Source organism: Mesoplodon bidens (genome assembly GCF_964165515.1).
Source record: "Mesoplodon bidens genome assembly, chromosome: 4".
Taxonomy (NCBI): Eukaryota; Metazoa; Chordata; class Mammalia; order Artiodactyla; family Ziphiidae; genus Mesoplodon; species Mesoplodon bidens.
Window position 1 is genome coordinate 47288163 of NC_138160.1, and position 25971 is coordinate 47314133.

At 36.9% G+C, this 25971-nt stretch overlaps 1 protein-coding gene across 5 annotated transcripts in view; it reads right to left on the reverse strand.

Annotated features, from left to right (window-relative positions):
- The window catches only part of LOC308616889 (3',5'-cyclic-AMP phosphodiesterase 4D), a 575090-nt gene that overhangs the window by 15331 nt on the left and 533788 nt on the right, over positions 1–25971 (reverse strand). For 4 of the 5 annotated variants that reach the window (XM_081233383.1, XM_081233381.1, XM_081233382.1 and 1 more), the window contains 2 exons: positions 2278–2371; positions 735–907 (listed from right to left, as the gene is read on the reverse strand). In XM_081233383.1, the coding sequence (XP_081089509.1) occupies positions 735–907; positions 2278–2371 (267 nt within the window). Of the gene's footprint in view, positions 1–734; positions 908–2277; positions 2372–8929; positions 9239–25971 lie in introns of those variants that run through there. The other variant, XM_081233384.1, reaches the window with a different exon arrangement.

The window sequence follows — 25971 nt, forward strand, 5'->3', positions numbered from 1 at the left end:
GAACATGAAACAATGAACACAATCATTTAAAAATTATTGACTTCAATGAAAAGATCATTAAATTTAAAAAAATCATTTTAAATGTAATGATGCACCATGTAAGTACAGGCAAACTTTAGGCAAATCCGCTTAAGCATACTAGAAACTGAATGGTGTTGCTTAACCTTATGTCTCTGACAATAAAACATATTTACATACTTGAAATATCGATCTCAAAGTATTTCTCCAATAGTTAAAACCTACTCTCAAAAACCTTAACTATTCTCCTAAAAGACTTTTTAATTGTTTAAGGTCAAAGAAACAAATATAGATGCAAAAATAAAGAACACCAGGCTTCCCTGGTGGCGCAGTGGTTGAGAGTCCGCCTGCCGATGCAGGGGACACGGGTTCGTGCCCCGGTCTGGGAAGATCCCACATGCCGCGGAGCGGCTGGGCCCGTGAGCCATGGCCCCTGAGCCTGCACGTCCGGAGCCTGTGCTCCACAACGGGAGAGGCCACAACAGTGAGAGGCCCACGTACCGCAAAAAGAAAAGAAAATTAATAATAACACCAAACTGCCTGTCTAAATCCACATATTAATAAAACCCAATTGATTTAGAAAAAGCTTTATAAAGGGCTTTCCCATCTTCCAAAAAAAAACCTCCCATGAATTAATAAACTTTTCCATTTATTTAAAAGAGAAGGTATCAAAGTTCACTGCGTATTTCTGATCAGGATACTTGAAATTGTCTTACCTTGGCAAGGATGTCTTCTTGTTCAGTTTTGACCCCAAACCTTGGGATGCTTGAATTAGTCAAACTGGAGCTGTGCATCAATTTCTTGACCCCACTGATCTGAGACATTGGCCTTTTCTTTTTCTCCTTTTCCTTCTGAGTTGGAGAAGGAATTTCCACTTCATGTTGCTTATCTTAAAAATTTTTTAAAAAATTCTTCATTTACTATTAATTCTACCTGGGTTTTTTTTTTATTATAACATGCATAACGGCGGATTTTAAGTGATCAATATATATTCTAGGAAATATTTCCAAGTAAAACTCCTTTTAAAGAAGTTGAGTATTTATAATTTGATGTGGACTTAATTTGATACTCTCAAACACAAAATTAAGCAAATAAATTCCACTGAAAAATAATTAACATCAAATGTATTCAGTGATTATGTCTTTTGAAAAACTTACGATAGCAGACTTGGAAAAGGCAAAAGACACTGGTTATTTCCACTGCTCATCGATTTCATCCCTATTTAAAATTCACTTAGTGGTGAGAACACTGCTCTTGCCAATTAAGAACTCCAGTTTCAATACCTACTTTGAAATGGCAGAAACTTTGTGCACAAATATAAAAACAGCACTGTGTGAACCTAATAGCTTATTGAAATGGGTCATTCTGTGGGAGCATACACAGCATATGTGAAGGACTTAGATTGCTACTGCTAGTTTACATTTTCTATACGATAGTGAGATGGGGGAATAATGCAATAAGGTTTTATGGGGAGCACAGAGTACCTCCAATATTACCTGATAACTAAATATCAGATTCACAAAAGCTAATTGTTGTTTTCAAATAAGACATCAGATGTCTCAGTACACTCATTCACTATTTCAAGACAGTGAGCTCCTTTAACTTGTCCTTGCACAGAGTGTGTGTTCAACAAATGTCTGTTTAGTGAATGTGCTAATTAGCTATTATGACAGTTTTGTTTTGAAAGTAAATTCAGATCAAGGATGTGTTCAAGTTATTGGTTTTCCCTTACTGCATTTTCTTTCTGTGGATGGAGGGTGGGGTAGTGGTGTCCCAGCACACCATACTGTCAGCTATTATCAGCAAGCTTTTTTTAGCTATTGTGTTATATTTATCTGTCTCCAGTCTACCAGGCATGGTGCCCATTAGACTATCAACTCATTGAGTTTAGGGACCATTTCTAATTGATCATTAAATACCTAGTGCCCAGCAATGATGACTGGCATTTAACAAGAACTTCTTGAGTGCATGAATAGATCTCTCTATAAAATACATTTTACAGTTGAGTACTTTGGAAAAACGGGCAATATACAACTTTAATTCAGAGAATCCCTGAAGTCCTGAATAAAACAAAAAGATAACAAACATACTTTGTCACCTTAGGCTCTAAAGCTTAGAGGCTCAAATTATTAATATGATGAATGAAAAAAATGGAATTCCTAACTCTTCTTTCCAAAATAAGTTTGCACCCCAGTCTGCTTCCAAAAACAAACAATGCAAAAAAACTTTAAAAAATTGCATTTAAATTGTTATTCTCACCTAAGAATGTGTTTGATATATACTCTGACACTTGATTTCCAGACCGACTCATTTCAGAGAGATGGGTGAGCTCTCGATTAAGCATCCTTTTAAACTGAAAAACAGAAAGATAAAATGAAATAACAGAAGAAGAAAGTTGAAGTGAAATAACATAAGCATATGTTAAGTTACAGAAAATATGCCAAAGAAGTTTTAACCTGTCCTGACTCTTTAGATCAGTCCCATCCAATAGAACTTCCTACAATGATGAAAAAATTCTATAATCTCTGCTATCCATTACAGGAGCCACTAGCCATATGTGGCTATCAAGCAATTGAAATGTGGCTAGTGCAAATGAGGAGCTGAACTCTGGATTTTATTTCATTTTAATTAATTTAAACTTCAATAGTTACATGTAGCTAGGGGCTACCATATTGGACAGCACAGATTGAGACACTCAAGGACGACATTAATTAAGGGGAAAAAAGGCATAAAAAATAACATGCATTATTAGTATTTAGAGAAGAGAAAAAAATGAATTTATAAACCTACAAAAGGGTTGCCACACAATAAAACATGGTATGTTTTTATCATTTAATTTGTCATTAGCAGAAATGAGTAAGTATACTGGTCAGAGGTTAAAATGTAGTCTTTTCTCCCAAAGCAAAACTGAATAGATTTATTTGAGTACTCTCCCAGAACTATGGAGAAAATATTTGAATAGATACTATATAATATTTCCTTTGTAAAGTTTCTTCTAAGTGGGGATTTATTGGTTCTCAAACATTCACAGGATTTACCAATCTATCTTCCTAAGTCCCATAAAAACAATTGAACATTGACCTGTTCAATTGAAACTTCACTGCTTCACAGTTTATTTTACTGGTGCTCCGGTGCCTATTTTATCCAAAGAAATTTATCTACCACCTGGAATTTATCTACCACCACTACATGGCATTATCAAAATCCAGAATTCTCAATGATGTTATGCTTTTCCATCCATCAACTGCTTCTTTTTTTTTTTGAACATCTTTATTGGAGTATAATTGCTTTACAATGGTGTGTTAGTTTCTGCTTTATAACAAAGTGAACCAGCTATACATATACATATATCCCCATATCCCCTCTCTCTTGCATCTCCCTCCCACCCTCCCTATCCCACCCCTCTAGGTGGTCACAAAGCACTGAGCTGAACTCCCTGTGCTACGCGGCTGCTTCCCACTAGCTACCTATTTTACATTTGGTAGTGTATATATCTCCATGCCACTCTCTCACTTTGTCTCAGCTTACCCTTCCCCCTCCCCACGTCCTCCAGTCCATTCTGTACATCTGTGTTTTTATTCCTGTCCTGCCCCTAGGTTCTTCAGAACCTTTTTTTTTTTTTTTTGGATTCCATATATATGTGTTAGCATATGGTATTTGTTTTTCTCTTTCTGACTTACTTCACTCCGTATGACAGACTCTAGGTCCATCCACCTCACTACAAATAACTCAATTTCATTTCTTTTTATGGCTGAGTAATATTCTATTATATATATGTGCCATATCTTCATTATCAATTCATCTGTCCATGGACACTTAGGTTGCTTCCATGTCCTGACTATTGTAAACAGAGCTGCAATGAACATTGTGGTACGTGACTCTTTTTGAATTATGGTTTTCTCAACTACTTCAACTGCTTCTTAATGTATCTTCCTTTGACTTCCAAAATAACCCAAATAGACCTTTTAATATACCTTAATATTTATCTTAACATACATTAACATACAGTAACTCTTAGATACTTGATCCAAAAACGTCACATCTTACTCTAATATTTAGTAGCCTTTAAAATTTTGAATTTCCCCATAAATCCTCATTTAAGTCTGGAAAAAGAGAGTAGTGAGCTCATTGTTTAGTAATGTCTGAAATGTAATTCTAACTCAGTATTTAATTAGTTTATTAGAATTTAAAAAAAAATCTTGATTCTCTGCATAATTCATACCAAGGTGTTCTAATTCAAGATAATTTGGCAAATAGCTTCCAGAGTTAATCTTATTGACCACCTAGATTAGGTATAAGAATTTATCACTGTAAAGTACTGAGAGAGATCAATAAAAAAATTTCAACAGACTTTTGGATACAAGAAATGCATATTAGCATTCTCCTGCAGTCAAAACTGAAGAACTGGCTACAACCAAAAGAAATGCCTCTGGTTGTTTAATTTACAGGTTGAGAGAGGTTATTCTCAAACTCAGGAACACAAAGTTCACTTTCTTTGTGTATTTTTTTTATAACTTGCTCTGATTATAAAATGCATATGGGATATAAAAAATCTAGAAAGTTATATAGAAAAAATTAGAACTCATGTACAACCCCACTGTTCTACTGCTAATAACCATATATAAATAGCTATATTTCTTTCTATGCCTTTTTTTTTCATTTGTATATATATATTTATTGAAGTACAGTTGACTTAAAAGTATCATATGAGTTTCAGGTACACAACAGAGTGACTGAACATTTTATAGATTCTGTACCATACAAAGTTATTGTAATTTTATTGTCTATATTCTCTGTGCTGTAGATTACATCTTATGATATATATATATATATATATATATATATATATATATATCATATATATGTGTGTGTTTGTCTCTCTCTCTATATATATATAGACACACATACCTGGTGGAATATTACTCAACCATAAAAAAGAATGGAATCTTGCCATTTGTGACAACATGGATGGACCTGAAGGCTGCTATGCTAAATGAAAGAAGTCAGAGAAAGACAAATGCTGTATGTTTTCACCTATATGTGGAAGCTAAAAAACAAAACAAATGATCAAATATAACAAAACAGAAACAGACTTGCATATACAGAAAAACTAGTGGTTGCCGGAGTGGGGGGCAGGGTAAGGGATAGGCAAAATAGGAGAAGGGGATTAAGAGGTACAAACAACCGGTTATAAAATAAATAAGTCACAAGGTTGTATATATATTTTTAAAACTGGCATCATGCAGTGTACGAAACATGGGTTGCTGCTTATTTTCACTGAGCATTATATATTATGATCCGCTGGGGAAAAAATAAAATTTGGAACCTTCCAAGAATGTTCATGAAGACATTTCCAATAGTGTTCAAAAAATTTTCTGCTGATCTTTTTATAAAGTTATATTTTCTTAAGTAAATTATAGACTATCAACCAGGAATGTATTAGATTATTTAACTCGCACTGGCACATAGTGGGTGCTCAACATTGAGTTCTTTCTATCTTCCAGTTTCCTGGGCCCTTTTATAGTGATAGCTGATTTTTATCATTGCAGGGCAAATGGATGGAAGATCTAACTATAGTTATGCTCACACAAAATATGTATCTAAATATCTAGCTCCCTTACCAATTCCAAAAAATAATTAGGGTATTATTCATATAAGAAATGGTCACCATTCTTCAAAAATATAACAATAATACCACGCATAAAGGCCCAAAGGTAAGTAAATCCTGTTTAATGAATGAAATTTTACTCTTGGAAAAAATCTACTCTTTGGGCAAAATATATTCAAGAGAGTCTGCTAAACACCTTAAACATCTATTTAATGAAATATTTCTTTGACCTGAAATTGTCTGTGCTATGAGATAAAAGTTGCTATTAAGAACTGCCTGGTCATGACAAAGTCCTTTCTTAAAAGCTGGGGGAATAGGTAAGGCTATCAGCCACTCCTAGCATTTCTACAGTGTGTCATACAGGAACCACTGTCCACCTGCCCTCCGTGAATTTCTCTCAATGTAACTAAAACACAATGCAACCTTGGTGGGGCGTGGGGGAGTTGGTGCCTCTGGAAAAGTTAGATAGGAGCTCAGTTTTTCTATAGAGACACCTTCTAACTAGTAAGCAACCTGGTAGGAGAAATATGATGCCATACGCCCAAGCAGAAAAACTGCGTGGTCTCTGCAGATATGCCACACAAATTATTGGATTTATCTGGCAGAATATGAAGAACGAGGTGTCTTTTCCTGTCAGTTTGATTACACAACTCATCAAAATAGCCAGTTGGTACAGATAACTGAGGCAAAAAAAAAAAATGCCAGCGAAAGGATTCTATTGTAGACTGATAAATGACAGACTATATTCTACTGATTATTTCTGAATCATATACATATATTCCCAGACTACCCTTCTGCCTTTGTTCCAAACTCAAAAGCATGGGTGGAGAAACCCTTCATGGCACACTTATCTCCCTCCCACTTGTGAGGTGCTCCAAGGAAGTCAACATTTCCTTTCAACATAATTAGATGACACAATATTTTAAGCAGTCCTCTTTCTTCCCAAGAGTATGGGAGATTTCCTAAAGACAATTTCCAGAGAGTCAATTACGTTATAACGTAAGGGCACTTTCTAAGAGGAATTAATATTGCTTCCTTTATTTGCTATTGATATAAAACATACAGTCCAGAGAAGCTAAATTAATAACCACAAAAATTACCATCAGAGTTTTCTCAACTGGTAGTTGCTCTTACAGTTTGGTCTTGGAGTGCACAGCAGGATGTGCTAAAGAACAATAAACTTAACCATTCAACAATCATTTTAAAATGTAACTGGAATTTCTCTCATTTTAAGATAGCTACATACCATTTATTAAGATAATGATATATAATTGCCATGAGGGGGAAAATGATTAGAAAAGGTAATAAAATGTACTTTTTCAGGAACACTGTTATGGGTTCTCAATTTATAGATTTAGAAGTGACAAAATACAGAACTGCTTTTCAAAAGAACTGGCTGCAAAATGCAGAGCAATTTAATTGAGCATTTAGATATCTTTAAAAGTGGCCTCTAAATATTTTTGGCTGATGAGTTATTCTGATTCTTTCTGGTCTAAATAGTCTGAAATAATATGTAGAATTATTGTTGCAACAAAGAAAAACAGAGGAAGATCTCTAAGTGAATGCTTTCAAATCCTTTGTTCTCATTATGCATCAGAATGTCTGTATGCAGCAAATTCAAAGCATAAAAGAAAGTGAAAGTGCAGTTGAATTGAATACTGTATATTGCTTTTTAAACTCCAGTTTTCCAATTTATGTTCTATATTTAAGACTGTGCATGAAACAAAATTAAATAATAAAACAAAATTAAAGTATTCTTAAATTTAATCCCTGTACTTCCCCCTCAAGCCAATGTGCTACTGGGTATATTATATATACTCTAGTATATAATTAAGAAAGTGGTAAAGTTTAAATATTAAGTAAATGTTTATTTTTCCCCACAACATTCTGCTAAAAATCATTTGAATATGCTGCACTGTGATACACTACAACTTTGGTGGATATCAGCATTAAAAGCTAAAATAAATACTGTATTAGTTGTATAAAAATAAACCTTTCAAAATACATAATAAGACTAAATACATTTATATTGGTCCTTCCTAAGTGTTTTTAGCAATATGGTATTAAAAGCATAAAGCTTTCCAGCAAAAATTTTCTCAAAAAGCACTAAGATTCTGTGTTTAGATTCCTGAAGGTATTATTCATAATTATAACACAAATGTGAAGCCCTTTAAAAAGCTATCAAAATGAACTGTCTAAAAGCTAAGAAATGACTTCTAGGGAGACTGGAGGGGGGGGCTTCTTTATTATTCTCTACATTTTTCTATATTTAAAAAACATTTTAAACCAAGAAATGGCTAGCAATTCAAATAATGAAAATTACAAAAATCTGGACCATCTAGATTTAAAGGGACATGGAAAATCATGACTATTCGGACAACTAAAACTGAAATAAGTTTGCTTAGAATGAGAGTAAATCTCACAGGAAAGAGGAAATTCTCCTTTAAAAAGAAACAAAGAAAATGCAAAATATTACAATCTGAGCATCCTTAAAGTAATGGAAAAGGATTCTTTAAAAATATGTATTGTGATTTGTTCAAATATTCCAGAATAAATTCCAATTTCTGAAGTGATGCCTCCTTTAGAACTGAAAAAGGTTTTTCTACTTCAGGTTTCTATTTAACAGCTAGGATCGCCAGGTTAGCATTACCACAGGGCAGGTGTAAGAAGCTTGCCAAGCAGGAACACAATCTTATTAAATGCAGTGTACTAATTCATTTTTTGAGATTAACAAAAATAGCAGTATCATATAAATTTACATCTTCCAGTTTTACAAACAGATGATCAAGTGTTCATTTTAATAAGATATCACCTGAAGAGTCAAGTAATGTCAACTTTAATGTCATCTAGAGCTTTATATCCAAAGGTGAAAAAAAACATACTCTTCATCAGGTAAAAGCAGTACAGATTTTTAGAAAGAGCCACAAATTAATTTTTATAAACTTTAAGTGCTACATACTAATTAGAGCCCATGTACCAGTTATAATTTAGCCCAATTATTTATTTCCAATGAATTTATTTAATTACCTTGATACTTAAAAGAATAACTCAAATTTATACCACATGACAAAATAGAATAAATGCTGAACATTAAAAAGCTATTTTAACATGCAAATTATAACTAATAAAAGTTCTACAATTTCTCCTTATCTTGACCGGTAAAAACCCATATTTCTTCTGTAGTTTACATCTAAGGAAAAAATAAAAGATTGCTTAGAAAGCTTAACTCCACTGTAATTTATTAAAATTATTAGTTATGTACTCAGAGTAATCAGGAGTTTACAAAGGCTAAATAAATCTTACCTTTATGTAGCCCCAAGATACTGACAGTAAATAGTTTGCTTCAGGCATTTTTGATTGATTATATAGAGAGACAATAAATTCTAATATATGTGTATCTTCAAAACCTTGATACTTTAACCATCTCCACAAGCACAGAATATGTAGGTTTTTAAAGATTTTTGGTAATTAGGTACACATAAGAAAGCCTCGCATTAGATCCCATCCAGTTGGTTTCCCATTGAATGCATTCCATTTGTAAAACTCCAGAATGCAACAGAATTCAACCACTATTCTGAATAAAGACAATTCATGTGATAAAGAAACATCTAAAGATCTAAGGGTCTGCATCTTTCTCTCCCTGAGCTCCAGGGCTTAATGAATAATGTATGTCAAGATGCTTAGCTGCAAGAAAGACTAGTTCTGTCAAAAGCTACCAAATAAGGAACTGCAGGGAAGCCAGGAAGAGTGACAAGAAACCCCTCCCACAAAACCCCAACTATGCACCAATCACACTGCGTCCCTGGGTCTGACAGGGCAGGGGGTGTGGACTAGGCCCAGGTTGCTCTGTGATTGGTTGGCAAGGGTGAACCTCTGGGGAGGAGGTTTTCCTCCTCACCTCTGGTAAACGCCATTTAATAATGGTATCCCTATAGCTGAGGCTGCCGCATGAAAAGATGAATGGGCTTCCCCTCTCACAGTGATGAATAACCACCATAAAACTCTACATAATTCATAGGTCATTCTTAAATAAGAATTGCCAATCCTTTCAGAGTCATTTCTATGAATTTTAATATTCTCTGACTTCTCTTCAAAATAAAAGCTGCTGTAAAAATTTTAAATAAATAAAATAAAAGCTGCTCTAAAAATGGCAATCAGGCATTTTAATTGTCTCCCTCTGTCAAATCCAAAACAAGTGGTTTCCCCGGTAACACAGACATAGCTGAAGTTCTTCCTCAGTCCAACATAACAGCATACTGTAATTATAAAATACGATTAATGTCCAGAATTCATAAATGGAAGTGTTACATTTCCTCACCTGTGTGGCATTGCTATTCTCAGCTCCTTTTGTTTCTATTGTTATATACGGTTGAGCTCCACAATCTTAAAAATCTAAGGGTGGGGATAAATCTGATTGTGGGGGAAAAAAAAAAACCCTGAAAGCTAATGCACTGTGTATGGTTAAAGAATGCAGTGTCCTGTGTACAGATTTCGGGATCTATATTTTGATCAGAGGAGAACATTTTTATGATTGTGTAAAGGTATAGAGTGGCTCTTAAGAATACAGAATTGAGCTCAAGGGTAATCAGGCCTTTTACAAGAAGAGCTAAATAAGAAATCTAAATTCCTTTGGGAAAAAATGATCTTTCTTATTTGGTTTGGGACAGCATTATTCTGAAACTTTTATCCTAAAGAGGTCTTATGGGTAAGAAATGAGGGGAATCTAGCTTTTCCTCTATTTCAGCATTAAGTTCTGTCCATTCTACCTCCCCTCCATCTCAGTTTGGACCTACTGCTCGGCACGTCTATGACTTGCTGACCGGGTGACTGCTCAGTCTTTCTGCATCAGGTATGTCCGTCTCAGAGAGCACAGCCTCATCAGAAACAGCCAGGTAATCCCTGCCTCCCTGCCTCTTTGAGCTCCTACTGGTCCTTTGCTGCCAAAGTCCTCAGCTGCAGTTCACACCCACTCTGTTCATTTCCTAAATTCCTCTTAATCCTCTACAAAAGAAAGATGCTAAACCCCCAAGACTCCACTAAAACTGCTTCTGGAAGAATACAGAGGCGCTCCCCTTTCACTAGTCTCTCATTCTCCTCAACTTCTCTGAAGCGTTCAACACTGTTTGACCACCCTCTCCCCTCTCCCTCACTCCCAAGACCTGCAGCTTCTTTATGAAGGTTTTCTTCCCACTTCTCTGCCCGTACCTTTGTTGCCTTCTTCTCTTCATCCTCTAATTTGGGACATCCACAAAGAAAGACTCTCTCGGAGGGCCACCACTCTCTAAGGACCACTTGTAACCTGAATTTTAGCACCTTATTTACAAATGACTAAAAGATATTCTTCCCGTTGGAATGCTGTGCTAGTCATGTCGAACTTTTTCAAAATCGGTGGATCCATTTTTCTATTTGAAGCAGTGCTTATTATGACTACTGCCATTTCCTTCAGTGGGCCCATCTTCCAGTGTCCCAGACTGAAATCTGCGACTCTTTCCTGCTGTTCAATAGGTGTTCCATGTGAGCTGACCACTGTTAGACGTTGAATACAATAATCCAACTGAATCCTTGAGTAACCCTTACGTGCTCCCCATCCACCACGTACCTTCCCTCCACCAACACTGTTTCAAAGTACTGTCTTCTACAGAACGCTTTTTCACTTAGTCTGTTCCTTTCATTCTCAGGCCCATCATCTAAATCCAAAGCCTTAAAGGCTGAGAGAAATGGAAGTACCTTCAACATCATCTCCTCCAATTTCCTCATTTCCATATAACGGGATACCTAGAGAGACAATCATTTTCCCAAGTTCACCCAGGTACTAAGAACCAGACTCTGAGTTCAAATCCTCTATTCCCACTTCTTAGTGTGTCAGTTTCCTCATCTGTAAAATTGTTTACCGTGGTCGCTGCTCTTCAAAGATGCCTCCTAATGAGCCACACTGCCCTACGCTGAATCTGAGCTGGCTTGTGTAACCAGCAAGGGATGCTGCCTGACTGTGGAGGCCGTCACAGGAAGTACTGCAGCTCTCACCCTGGCCTCCGGGAACATGTTGTCGGGCTCCCTGAGCCACCTTGTAAGAAAGTCTGACTATTCTGAGACTGCCATGCTAGGAGGAAGCCCATGCTGACTTTATGGAGAGGCTGCTGGGAGAGGGACAGAGAGAAGGAGATGAGGAGGAAGAGGAGAGAGAGGGTATGAGCCAGTGTACGTGCGCGCGTGGCCGGTCTCCAGCTCTGCCAGCCACGCCAGCCCAGAGCCAGACCTGAGAAGGAAGACTCCATCTTAGTCATCCAGGTAGTTGCCCCTTTAGATGACTCCAGCCCTTGCCACCATCAGACTGCAACCACATAAGGGACTCCAAGTGAGAATGCTGAGCCAAGCCCAATCGACCCGCAAAACAATGAAAAGTAATAAAAACTCGGTAATTGAAGCCACTAAGTTTGAAGTGATTTGTTATATAGCAAGAAATAACCAGAACAATTATTATGAGAATAAATGAGATGTTATACACAAAGCACTTAAAACATCATCTGAGGACTTCCCTGGGGGTCCAGTGGTTAAGGACTCCATGCTTCCACTGCAGGGGGGCACGGGTTCAATCCCTGGTCGGGGAACTAAGATCCCACATGCTGAGTGGGATGCGTGGCCAAACAAACAAAAAACCAAAAACCAGCCCCAACCCCCCCAAAAAAACCCAACATCTGATACATAGTGATAAACAGGTATTAGGTGATGATGATGATCATCCATCATCATCATAACTATTCCATGAAGGTGCCTACATACTTTAACTCCCAGGCTTATCCTTTTTCTAAAAAAACATATCATGTTTCCTTCCAATTGCGTCACATCGTTCCATGTCTCAGACCCAAAACACTATAATTGCTTCTTAGCTCATCTCCTTTGGCTTTTCTCCTTCCAACCCCTTACTGATCTCCACTGCAAGGCCAGTTTTCCTCAAATCCAGCCTCAGCCTGCCACTCCAAAGCCAGTCACTGACAACTCGGCATCACCTGCTTCACCTTCCAGACTCCTCTGGGAACTCCAGCCTGACAACCTCTGACCCTAATCCCCAACTCCAAGCCCATCTTCTACAGCTCTTTACACCCTTGCTCTGTTCCCAACAGGCTACTATTCCACCCATCCCTACAATATAGCAGATGGTCCCATTTTCCTATCTTTACTCACAGTGAATTCACTGCCTAGAGTACTCTGCTGCTTTTATTCCATCTACCTCAAGCTGGTCTTTCAAAGTCAGATTTAAATCATTCAAAGTACATATCAAAACCAAATATTCCAGCCCTTCTCCAAACTCTAACTATTCTACACGCACTCCTTTATTTAATGATTACTTGTTATTCTCCTGTTATATTCCAGACACTGTCCTGGATACTGGGGACATAGCAGTGAACAAAGGTTTTTCACCTGGAGCTTACATTCAACAACTAAGTCGGTAAATATATAATATGTCATGCGATGGTAGGTGCAATAGAGAAAAATAAACAATAAGGAGGGTATGAAGTGTTAGGGATAAAGATTCCTCTCTTATAAGATGATCAGGGAAAGCCTCTTTGATGAGGTGACACGCACTGAGACCTGAAGAAAGAGAGGGAGCAAGTCACGTGGATACCTGGAAGGAGAGGGAGTCAAGTGCTGGGTTTGCCAAGGGCAAAGGCCCTGAGGCAGGAGCAGGCCTTGTGAGCTCCCGCAGAGCAAGGAAGGTCCTACAATCACTTAAATCCTAACTATGCTTTACGGGGGTTCTCAGCCATATCAGACCTACTGCTCCCTTTTTGTATCCATCCATCAATCTGTTTTATTCTTTGATGAACTTCAAACTAAGTGACTTCTTTCTTTTTGTAACAAATACTTTTTATCCTGAAATGAAATTCCTAAATGCTCTTCCTGCATACACACTTTACTAAATACATACATACATACTAAGTAAATCCTTATATAGATACTTAAAAAAAAAAAAAAACCTAGTATAATGGCTTATCAGTAACATAATGGTGAAGAAGAGTAATTTATATTAAACACTGCAAAATATAAATACTTGTACAAAACTACATTTAAAAAAAATAGTCAAAAGCTTATATTTTACTATCACTTACTAGCTGTGTAACCTTGAGAAAGTTATTTAAACTTTCCATGCTTCAGTTTACTCATCTGGAAAATGAGAATAATAATTGTATCTTCCTTACAGGTTGTTGTGAGTTTTAATCAGTACATACACATAAAGCACTTAGCACACCACGTGCTATGTAAGTGTCTGCTCTGATTCCTCTGATGTGGAGAAATTACCATGAATGTGAAAGCAAAATGGAAATAACTACAGGAGTGCTGTATTGGAGGGATGATCTTTTTCCAAAGTGGTGAATGGCTCTTGGGAAGGTTTTCAAATGTAACAAAGTGCCATCCTCCCTCAGTATACACTGTGGTTGCATTACTCAAAAATTTAGTGTGGGTTAAAACCATGCAAAAAACATTTTGCATTTCTATGTAAAAAGTAGTTGTGTTCTAGGCTCAGATAATCGTGAGTGAATTTTTCAACCTACGTGAATGGTTGCTGACACAGAGAAACACTCCCTGGTGAAGGACTACCCCATGTATGCTAGGCCGTCGAGCCTCCCTGGCTCTATCCATGAAATGCCAGGAGTACAGTCCAGTCAGTGTACCTGAAATTTCCTCAATGTTCCCCAGTGTTAAGGAACACTGTCCTAGTTGCTACAACTGCCTTGAACTTTGTCTCCTCAACCAGGGTGGAGGATGCCTGAGGCAAGAAAGATATTCTTTCTTTATATTTCCCAAAATAGTTAGTGAGACACAGGCACAAAGAGATTCAACTGTAAATCCCTAATTTGCTGTAGCAGGGGAGATAATAGTAAGAGCAGAGTAGAAGTAGTAGTAATAATAATAATAATACTTTTACATAATAATACTACTATTTACATAATAATACTACTAATACATAATAATATGAAGTAAAAAGTACCAAGGAAGGTTTCCATATTTCTAGGGAATAAGAAATCCTTTTTTTAAAGCTCTGAGCCAAATTAAAATTCATTTAATTATTCCCATCATAAGAAGCAGACTAGAAGCTCCTTCCCATTGCCACAGTTGTAGAGCCTGCAGAGAGAAATCTAGACAACCCAGAAGAGAAATATGGATGGAGCCCGAGAGATACAATGTTTATAGACAGACTTGACTTCTGACAGTTTTAATGAGGAAACTGTAACAGGAATTTTAGAGCATTTATTAGGCACCTACTTTGCACCAAGTGCTTTATATTTATATCTTATCTCTAATCTGTGCAACATCCTGGGTAGATAGATATCATCCCCATTTTAAAGAATGAAAAGACAGACACTCTTAAATAGTCAATAACTTGCCCTGGACGTGGCAGGGCTGAGATGAGAGTCTAGGTCTCTTTTAGTCTTTGCTCTTCATGGTGGATGAATAGCTCGTCATATAATTAGGCTGATTCAAACTCTATGATAAATGGTATGAATTGAGGAGTGGATTAATTTATTCTTAATCCTTGTGCTGACTCCACCTACTAACTAGTGCAGTCAGGAAGCTGGTGCCCAGAGAAAGACAGGCAGCTTCACCTGACAGTGAGACCTACTTGTGTGTGCGGGTACGATGTGAACAAGACACAGATGCCCTCACACACAGGGAGAAGTCAGGTTTCCTGAGTTTCCTCTCAAACATCCAAAGGATTTCACATATGAATGTGTGTGCATGTACCAAAACAGAAAAAAATACATAATTTTCTGTAGCATTCAGTTCTCTTTTGCTAATAATAACCTTCAGGATCTCTAGATGTCACTCCTATTTTATTCTTCATTTCATTGGTCCTTAAGCGATACCCCAAGCAATCAACAACCTTTGTGGACTATTTTAGGATATTTAAAAATCTGCTGATGGAGTTGAGTCTTTGATATACTAACACACGCTGGCATCATTGCCTTTGCAACAGAGGTCAAGAGAGAGAAAACATTTTTGAATAGGGAAAAAGAAAAAGAAATAAACCAAACTGTGAGGAAACTGAGGCTCAGAAGGTCAAGTGTTTTAGCCAAGGTCCCAAAGCCGAAGTAGCAGTGTTGGGATTTGAACGCAGGCTGTCTGGCTTCAGAGTACTCCAAATTGCCAAAAAAGTATTTCAGGCATTAATCTGCATTTACCCTAGAGTCTGTAAACAATATGTCTATTAACATAATAAATTCTAAGCTATACAATCTATTATTGTCCTTGACATATTTAAAAATTAGTTAAAGTCAGTGTTATTAACTCTTAGATTTCTCCAACCTAAGGGATATTCCTGGCAACAGTAGTGCTTTTGGTAGAATTTACACCTGAAAATAGTTTATCCTATAATCAGTTCTATTTATTTTACACCTTTCTACTTAGGATCAAAGTTCTGGGAGTTGTTATTAATCAAGAAGCAAGTCTGTATATCCAATACTGTTCGGCTTAACATATGCAAATCTAATTGCTAAAAGACCCTGGAAGAACTCTGAGGTAAGGTTAAACTTCAGATATTAAATACAATAACGACGGCATACCAGTGTCTCTGAAATCGCTGAGTGTTCTTTTGCTTTCAAACGCCTTAAAAGTAGTCTTGGAGGCAGACAATGATCTAGAATTAATTGACAACCTGTATTTCAAATAACAGAATTTTAAATCTATTTTTACATTATAAAAACTACACTTTCTTTAATGCGAATAGTACAAAAACAACCTTAACACAAGTAAATCCACTAAATCTGTTTGTGTTTACTGCCCTCTAGTGATAAGGGATCCAAATGCAATTTAAAGAACAGCTCTGTTCTTGAAGAGCCATCACATTTCAGAAAACAAAAACATGTTTTATAAATGTTTTGGAGGCTTGAGATTAAGAGGAACTCCTGATTGATTTGGGGTGTTTTCAGTTTTATTTTTTCCGGTTGATTTTTTGAAACCTAAAAATCATCTGAAAAGCTAAGAATCATTCTTTAATTAACCTGGTTAGAAAATGTTCACCCAAAAATAGTTTTATTTAAAACAGGAAAAACCTGTAACATTTACTGAGAAAGAAATCCTAACATAAGAAACCTTATTTTTGTTGAAAGTTTCCTTAAAGCTGAAATAACATGAGAACTGATGTGATAATACCTTTATTTAAATTTCTCTTCCACATGGGCTAACTCATTAAATGTTAGCATAGTATCCTATAATTGTTAATACAGTTTGAATCATACAGAGTAGATACATAGTGTTCTCTGTTCATAACTAATTAGTAAATCTAGCTGAAACCACCACGCCATTATCATCATCATACCTACCAAGGACTTTTGTTTCACTGAAGAATAATTAAGGCAATGAATGGGGATACAAACCTCACATAAAGGAAGCGTCCACAGAAATAATCTTGCATGAAAGGGAACTTCCTACTTCCAGAGAAAATTAGGACCCCTAATTCACTTAAATTGTCCTAATACCAATTCTCCATGTTTATGATGACTACTATAATCACCACAAAATACTTAGGTACCCCTCTGTACCTCACGGTATGCTTTGTGAAAACAATTTAAACAGAGAATGCCTGTCTTCTAAAGCAGTAATAAAAAATGCAAACAGGCATATTTCTGTAAATCCATATTTAATCTTTTATGAACATCACTTTTAGCTGTGAATCTTATAGTAATTTAAGTCATAAAATTTGGCCAGGATGCAGGGAAAATGGAACTCTCACACATTGCTGGTGGGAATGCAAAACAGTGTAGCAACTTTGGAAAACAGTGTGGCACTTTCTTATAAAGTCAACAAGAACACCGACTGTATGATCCAACAATCCCACTCTAGTTATTTACCCAAGAGAAATGAAAACATGTGTCCAAAGAGCTTTATATAAATGTTTCTAGAAATTCTATTCATAGCAGAAACCTGGAAAAAGCCCAGATGTCAATCGACTGGTGGATGGATAAACAAATTGTGGTACATCCATAAAATATTAGAAAGCAATAAAAAGAAACATTAATAATACATGCAACAAGTTATTAATGGATGAATCTCAAAAGCATTATGAAAAGTGAAAGAAGCCATTAACAAAAGGCTATACACACACACATACACACACACACACTGTATGATTTCATTCATGACATTCTGGAAAGGCAAAACTATAGGGACAGTCAGATCACTGGTTTCCAGTCACTGGGAGTACGGGAGGGGAATGACTACAAAGGAGCAAGAGAAAACTTTTTGGGCGAGGGAAATATTTTATATCTAGATTATTGTGGTAGTTCTACAATTGTATAATTTGTCAAAAAACATTCAACTATATCTTTAAAAAGTACATCTTATCAATCTGTAAATTTTACCTGACTTTAAAAAATGTTAGGTGATGTTGTCAAGTTATTTTAATTCCAAATTTGCTTAACTTTGCCTAAAGAAGAATGAAAAACAAAAATCTGAGGCATAGTTACATTTGGTAAAATAAGATTTTTACCCTTCTAAAGAGAGCCACCATTATATTCCAGTCTAACATGCATATGTTTGTCTAAAATCTGTGCCCGCTTTGAATAAAACAATATATAGTAAATTCCTAGTTAGGCAAAGCCTTTAGGCAATATAATAACCGATGAAGTATTCTCATAAGTACTAATAACATTTTAATCTTAATCCTTTAGAATGACATATTCCCTAAAATACTTTAGGTATTTTCCTGCTTTCTTAAACAAACTGATCTTAATTTAATTATTTATGGTGACCCTGGGCCACCATTATTCACTCATCTCTGAAAAGTCAACACATGTTCATTGTATGCTCATTCTAGTCCAAGCACTGTGCCAGCTGCTAGAGAGAGAAATCCAGTAAAGTGGGTAGAGTAGCCTGCAGAAAACTGAATAGTCCCATTGCTGTATTCTTTTTGAGTCCTTCTGTCCTTTTTTCATGGGTTTTAGCTTTTTCTGAGTCCTTGGTTGACAGCCTGTTCTCCTACGGTCAATGTATCTGCCTCCTTATACTCAACATAGCGTCCCTTTCCCCTTTCCATTATGACGGGTTTTTGTCTAAGGCAGCATTTCCCAGAACGCGTTGTAAAGAACAGTAGTGCCATGTAATAATTCTCAAAGAAGACATCCAGTGTCAAACTTCTGACATAGTGTTAACCTTCTTGGAAGTTGTGTACTTTAGCATATTAAAGGCTCTGCCAAGACCCATACTACGTAACTTTGTTTTATTTTGTTTAACTTAGTATTTCTCAAAATTATTCCAGTACTTAATTCTGCTCCCTTCACATTTATTAACAAGCAAAAATGAACAAAAATACCAGGATTTCATTGAAAATTCTTGTGGAAAGTAATGGTCTTTAGATATCAAGTAATAAAAATTTTTAGAATGGTTATTCACTTACTCAACAAATATTTACTAAATGGCTACTATGTGCCAGCATGAGGGATACAGTACTGAACAAGACAGAAGAGTTCTCTGCTCATGTAAGCCTTGGACTCTTGGGGCAAAAAGACAAAAAACAAGCAGACAAAAAAAAAATGAGTGACAAACATGCTGGATAAAAGAAAAGGGGGTAACGTGATACTGTGATGGTAGACTATTAATAGTCAGGAAGGTAATATCTGAGATGAGATACTGATGACAAGAAAGAGATGAAAGATTTGGACCAAAGCACTCTGAGCAAGGGCTAGAAAAACATGGCCAGCATGATGGAGGATAGGTATGCAGAATGAGATTAGAGATGGGTCAGGGCAAGATCATGCGGTCCTTGCAAGCCTTCCAGAGGGGGTGGGGTACCACCAGAAGGTTCTGAGCAGGGAGTGACATGACATGATTTACATTTTAAAAAGTTGCCTCTGTAGAGGATGGCTCATAGAGAGGCAAAAGCAGATAGATAGAGGAAGAAGCATGGAGGAAGAGTTGATTAAGACTTGAACGCTGGAAGTGAAGAAATAAGAAGAATCAATTCCTAGACTCCCTGCCTTGAATGGATATTTGTGCCCTTTGCTGTGGAGAAACCTGGGGGAGGTAAAGATTTGGAGGAGGATAAAGAAGGAGAAAGAAGAATGCTATGAAGTTCTTCACAGAGTTCTGGATGAGAAAAGCTATCAGATGATGGAGTGGTGAATATGCAGTTACTTTCAAATACTCTAATGACATTACATTAGGATAGACCACGTTCATCCAAATCTTTTAATATGTTTTTAGAATAGCCCAAAAGAAAGGGCATAAACGGATAATCTATTTTTAAAAATCCCATCCTCACAGCAAATTATTAATGTGAAAGCCTAAGCAAGGTCACACAACATAACCAAAATTAGAATCTAGCACTCATAGCTGGCAATATTTTTATTAAAGCGATACGTCTTCTTTAGGCATTTTTGGAAGGAAGACTTTACTACAGGAAATCATAAACACAATTAAAAATCGTGCAATAATGGGATTTTTTTTTTCAACAGTGACAAAAGAGTAGAGTTTGAGAATGATGAGAAATACGATAGTATAGGGCATTGGTTTCTCTAGCTGGCTTCACCTGAGTTCTAATCTTGACCCGGCCTCTTATGAGCACAATAATACACAGCAAGCTATTTAAGGTCTCTGGGTTGTGTGGAGAATTGGAGTTAATGAAAGTCATCTAGGACAGTGTGTTAAGTAGATGTCAGGAACACGATGTTATTTACATTGGGACCAGAAACACTGAAACTTGTCATAAGGAAAACAATCTGGTTAAAACAGCTGTATGAAGATTCCTACAGTAATATCTACCCAATTGCTTATGCAATCAATGGTTTGTCTGAAAACTATTAGAATCACTGATACCAGTGGAAAATGCTTTTGGAGATATCAAACAAACAGGGATAATTTTCTCAGGATGCACTGACCAGACAAATGTAAGGACATCCCTTCAGGTTTCAGGACCAAATTCCAATCTCTAGAGGAAAAGGTAGGTACAACTTTACAGGTGCCTTTGAATCAAGGAGATCAAGCCCAGTACCAATGAGGATTTAAGATGCTAATCCTTTCAATCAGCAAATATTTAATTAGCACCAACTATGTGTTAGCTACGGTTCCAGGTACTAAGGAAAGGTCAGTCAGCAAACTGCTCTGAAGTAGCTTACTTAGTAGTGTATGGGATTCAGAAGGTAAACAGGTGTGCACAGTAGCCATGCCACCTTCCTTTTTTTATACATAAATTTATTTATATTACTTATTTTATTTTTGGCCGAGTTGGGTCTTCGTCGCTGTGCGTGGGCTTTCTCTAGTTCTGGCGAGCGGGGGCTACTCTTCGTTGCGGTGCACGGGTTTCTTGTTGTGGTGGCTTCTCTTGTTGTGGAGCATGGGCTCTAGGTGTGCGGGCTTCAGTAGTTGTGGCTCGTGGGTTCTAGAGTGCAGGCTCAGTAGTTGTGGCGCACGGGCTTGGTTGCTCTGCAGCATGTGGGATCTTCCCGGACCAGGGCTCGAACCCATGCCCGCTGCATTGGCAGGCGGATTCTTAACCACTGCGCCACCAGAGAAGCCCCCCACATTCCTTTTATGAGCCTTCCAGAGGCTGGACATGTGAAAGATCCATATCCTCAATGCCCTTGCAGCTAAAGTTTCAGATGTGATTTAATTTCTTCCAATCAGAAGAACCCCCGCTCCTTCCCACAAATTAAACAGCTGTCAATCTAATTGTTATTTCTTTGTAGATAATCTGCCTTTTCTCTCTGGCTGTGTTGGAATCTATTTGTTTCTGTGATTTCTCTGGATGTGAGTTTCTTTTAAAAAAATTTCCTGCTTGGAATTCACTGAACCTCTAGAATATTTCCTCTTCCCCATTCTCTTTATTCTTTCCTGGAATTCAAATTATATACATGTTGCCATTTTTCTGGAAAAGGAAGTCTTGTCATATTTTAAGTGTACTGTATTTCATCTATAAAATACAGTATAAGGTTAGATAATTGTCAATACTATAGCAGTCATTTTTATTCAAAATACTGCTTTTAAACAATTTTTTAAAATTAAACATGATTATTCTTATATCTTGAGAGTAAATTACTGGCACTAAAATATCTGAAAAACAAATTCAATTTTTCTAATTGCCCATAAACTAAGATGCACCTACATATTCCTTCTAACAAAGAACTTAGATCTGAAAACCTGGTTTTAAAAAATAATTTAATCTATTTTTATTCATACTTCAATAAAAATTGGTATTAACCACCATGACATTTATTCTTCTAAAATACCTGTCTATATTTGTATCCTTCGGAGGGGAGAACATAAAAATTTTTGCCTCTGGGAGTAAAGATAGTAGGGAAAAACAAAACAAAATAATACAACTAAAACCAGACAACAAAGTCTGTTTTACTTGACCTTCCAAATGTGAATCTAATGCCCTGTGAGACAGCACATCAACCATGCACATGAGGTGGAGCAGGTTCATCAAACAGAGGACAGTGCTTGGATTCTGTGGCATATGTCCATGCTGGAAAGCCCCTCTGAAGACATCTAGTCCAACCTTCTACCCAGACAGGAGTCCTACAGCTCTTCATAATTAAGGTCCACCTCTCCTGGATTTCTTCTACTCTTGTGTAAGTTCATTCCACTTTGGGTGAATGAATGTAGTTTTAAAATGATGAGATGATATTGAGCTAATGATCATTTGCTTACATTGAGCTAATACCATTCTTCAAAAGCTCTTTATAAACCCCTCAAAGCTGATTTGACTCTGGACATAGCAGATGAAAAATAATACGGCTCAGGGCCTTTATTACAGAAGTTGCAACAAACAGAAGAGTAGTTCACATCCTTAACTAGTCACATAAAAAAAACCCCAAACAACCCAATCCAAAACTGGGCAGAAGACCTAAATAGACATTTCTCCAAAGAAGATATACAGATTGCCAACAAACACATGAAAGAATGCTCAACGTCATTAATCATTAGAGAAATGCAAATCAAAACTACAGTGAGATATCATCTCACACCAGTCAGAATGGCCATCATCAAAAAATCTACAAACAATAAATGCTGGAGAGTGTGTGGAGAAAAGAGAACCCTCTTGCATTGTTCATGGGAATGTAAATTGATACAGCCACTATGGAGAACAGTATGGAGGTTTCTTAAAAAACTAAAAATAGAACTACCATATGACCCAGCAATCCCACTACTGGGCATATACCCTGAGAAAACCATAATTCAAAAAGAGTCATGTACCAACATCTTCATTGCAGCTCTATTTACAATAGCTAGGACATGGAAGCAACCTAAGTGTCCATCTACAGATGAATGGATAAAGAAGATGTGGCACATATATACAATGGAATATTACACAGCCATAAAAAGAAACGAAATTGAGTTACTTGTAGTGAGGTGGATGGACCTAGAGACTCTCATTCAGAGTAAAGTAAGTCAGAAAGAGAAAAACAAATACCGTATGCTAACACATATATATGGAACCTAAAAAAAAAATGATCATGAAGAACCTAGGGACAAGACGGGAATAAAGACACAGACCTACTAGAGAATGGACTTGAGGATATGGGGAGGGGGAAGGGTAAGCTGGGACAAAGCGAGAGAGTGGCATGGACATATATACACTACCAAACATAAAATAGATAGCTAGTCGGAAGTAGCCGCATAGCACAGGGAGATCAGCTCTGTGCTTTGTGACCACCTAGAGGGGTGGGATAGGGAGGGTGGGAGGGAGGGAGACGCAAGAGGGAAGAGATATGGGGACATCTGTATATGTATAACTGATTCACTTTGTTATAAAGCAGAAACTAACACACCATTGTTAAGCAATTATACTCCAATAAAGATGTTTAAAAAACCCCCCAAAACCAAAACCAAAAAACAAACAAACAAAAAAACACTCCAGGTCTTACAAACAGTGATCAACAGTTAAACATGAGCAATTACAGCTGGGGCTGTCACTTTCCCTTAACAGCTAGGGAAGCAAGCATGTGAATCAGAACATATGAACTTCCATTTGGGGTATTAAGAAAACTCACCAAACAGATGGCTTTAATAGAGCTTCCAGAATACCAGTTCTAATAATTCATATTATATGGGTCCCTAAAATGCATAGTAAAAAATAGTAATGGCTAATATTTATTGATTGATATTGATAAATATTTATTTATTGTCTACTATGTGTCAGGAATAGTGCTGAATACTTGCCTGGCATCATCTCATTTATTTCTAATACCAATCCTATGAGGACTCTTATTATTCCCATTTGACAGATGAGCCTGAAGGTCTTAACCATCAGTGTTGTACAGGCAACTCCCAGGTTGCCTGTCTTTTCACCAGAAATCCAGTCATGACAATTGAAGGCCTATAGGATATTTCTACTTAGATATATAATTTCACTCCAATTTCATGTCTAAAAATTTAACTGCCATATTTTCCACCCCACTCTCTTCAAATAACCTTCTCTTCCTGATTTTCCAACCATCGTTCTATTATTACTTGGGTTGAGAATTTCATCCTTTCCTCTGGCTGCAGTGCCTTCCCCCGAAAGTCTGATATATCCTGCCACCTTTCCTGCAGTCTTTCTCCTAACCATTCCTTTCTTTTCCTTCCCATCGTATTTCAGGCCCTCCTTACTTATATGCCCAATTCCCTAACGGATTTGTTTTGCTTTCACTATTTCTCCTCAATATGATCCATCCTGCATACTACCATCAGATTTATCTTTCTAAAATCATTTTGTTACTTTCCTTGTAATATTTTCCTGATAATAAAATGCGACGGTGCTTCAGAGCTTACAGGGTAATGTGCAAACGGCTTAGTCTGACACTTAAGGTGCTCTACGTTGTAGGACCCCAACCTACATTTTTTACACCTGCCTCTGTTCCTATAATCAGATTTTCTGGTCCAGGAAGGCTCACTCATACAGGACGCCCACTCCTCACCCACTCCCACAAACAATAAGGTAAATGCACAAGAGTGTCCCAGCCTACCCTGCCTCATCCAGCCCCTGAAGTATCATCTCCTCCCTCGCTGGCAACCTATATGAAACTTTTATGTTCAAGATCTAGCCTAAGCGGCACTTTTTCTGGGATGCTTCCCAATCATTCTCGTCCTTAGTGTTGAACACACCCTGAGCTCCCCTACAGGACCAGAACACCATGAATTACTCTCTAACATGCAACAGGCTTACTAATATGGCTATCTATATTTTCAGTGTATATGTCTATATGCCTTGGTTTTTATGTACGTATGTATGTGTCTCTCTCTCTCTCTCTTTCTATGTATTTGAAAACAAATGCACATATATAAAAGGCTCATCTCGTCTATGAAAGCCTTTGGAGCAGATATATGTCCTACATTAACCAGGCAAAACAAAAATTCCTTAGTGAAAGACTAACTACTGGACTGAGGTTATCTGAAGTCAAAACGTGCAAAACAACAATAATAAAAAACCTCCTGTGTTATTTCTCACATGAAAATCATATCTGGCTAAAAACAGAACTAAAAATTTCATTAGAAAGTGATAATATCAATAAAGGCTGAAATCAGGGGTTTGTCTAACAACAAAAAATTTTTATTTCCCACAAGATGAAAGCCTTGACAGAAGTAAGACAGGACTGTTTTGTTGTGTGTCACTTTAACTTTCCTGTGCCTTGATACCTCATCTGTAATGAAGCAAGTGAACAGGTTGATCTCATAAATCTCTTCCACCTCTAAGGATTTTTGGAATTAAAAAAGAAAAGAACTTTTTTTATTGAGAATGCCAAAGTTTGATTTCTCTGCAAAATGGCTGACGGCAAGTGGAAAATGGAAAGGGATCAATCACCTATTCATTTTCAGCTCATAACAACTACACGGCTGGGGAATTTCTTCTCCCTCTGGCTAAGGCTAGTGTCAGACCCATGACTCAGACTGGAACTAGCCCATCTGGGCTGGAACTACGTTCAAGGTCATTTCATCCATTCCTCTGTTTCTCAGCTTAACTGTCATTTTAAATCTGTGCAATGATTAAAGAGTTCTATTTTTGGTTCGTGTTTCTTCTTTCCCCAAGAATAGACATCTAGTAACCTGATATCGATTGATATTTGACACTTTTGTTAATAATCAAAATCTCAATATTTCACAGAATCAGAAAAATTAGTTGGAGGGGGCTTTGAGGTCATCCAGGGTGAGGGAAAAGCAAAGTCTAAGTAATGTGACAATTTTTAGACAACGTGGACAGGAGGTCCACATGAGGCCCTCACCACTCTAATGTTTCTTTCGTGGCTGCCTTCATACATATTATTTCAAACTAATCATGGTTAAGTGGTCAGTGAGAGTGTAAATAAAAATATGCTATCTACGAATGCTAGGTAACGAGCTAAAACTAAAGTAAACAACTTCAGTGGGCCATC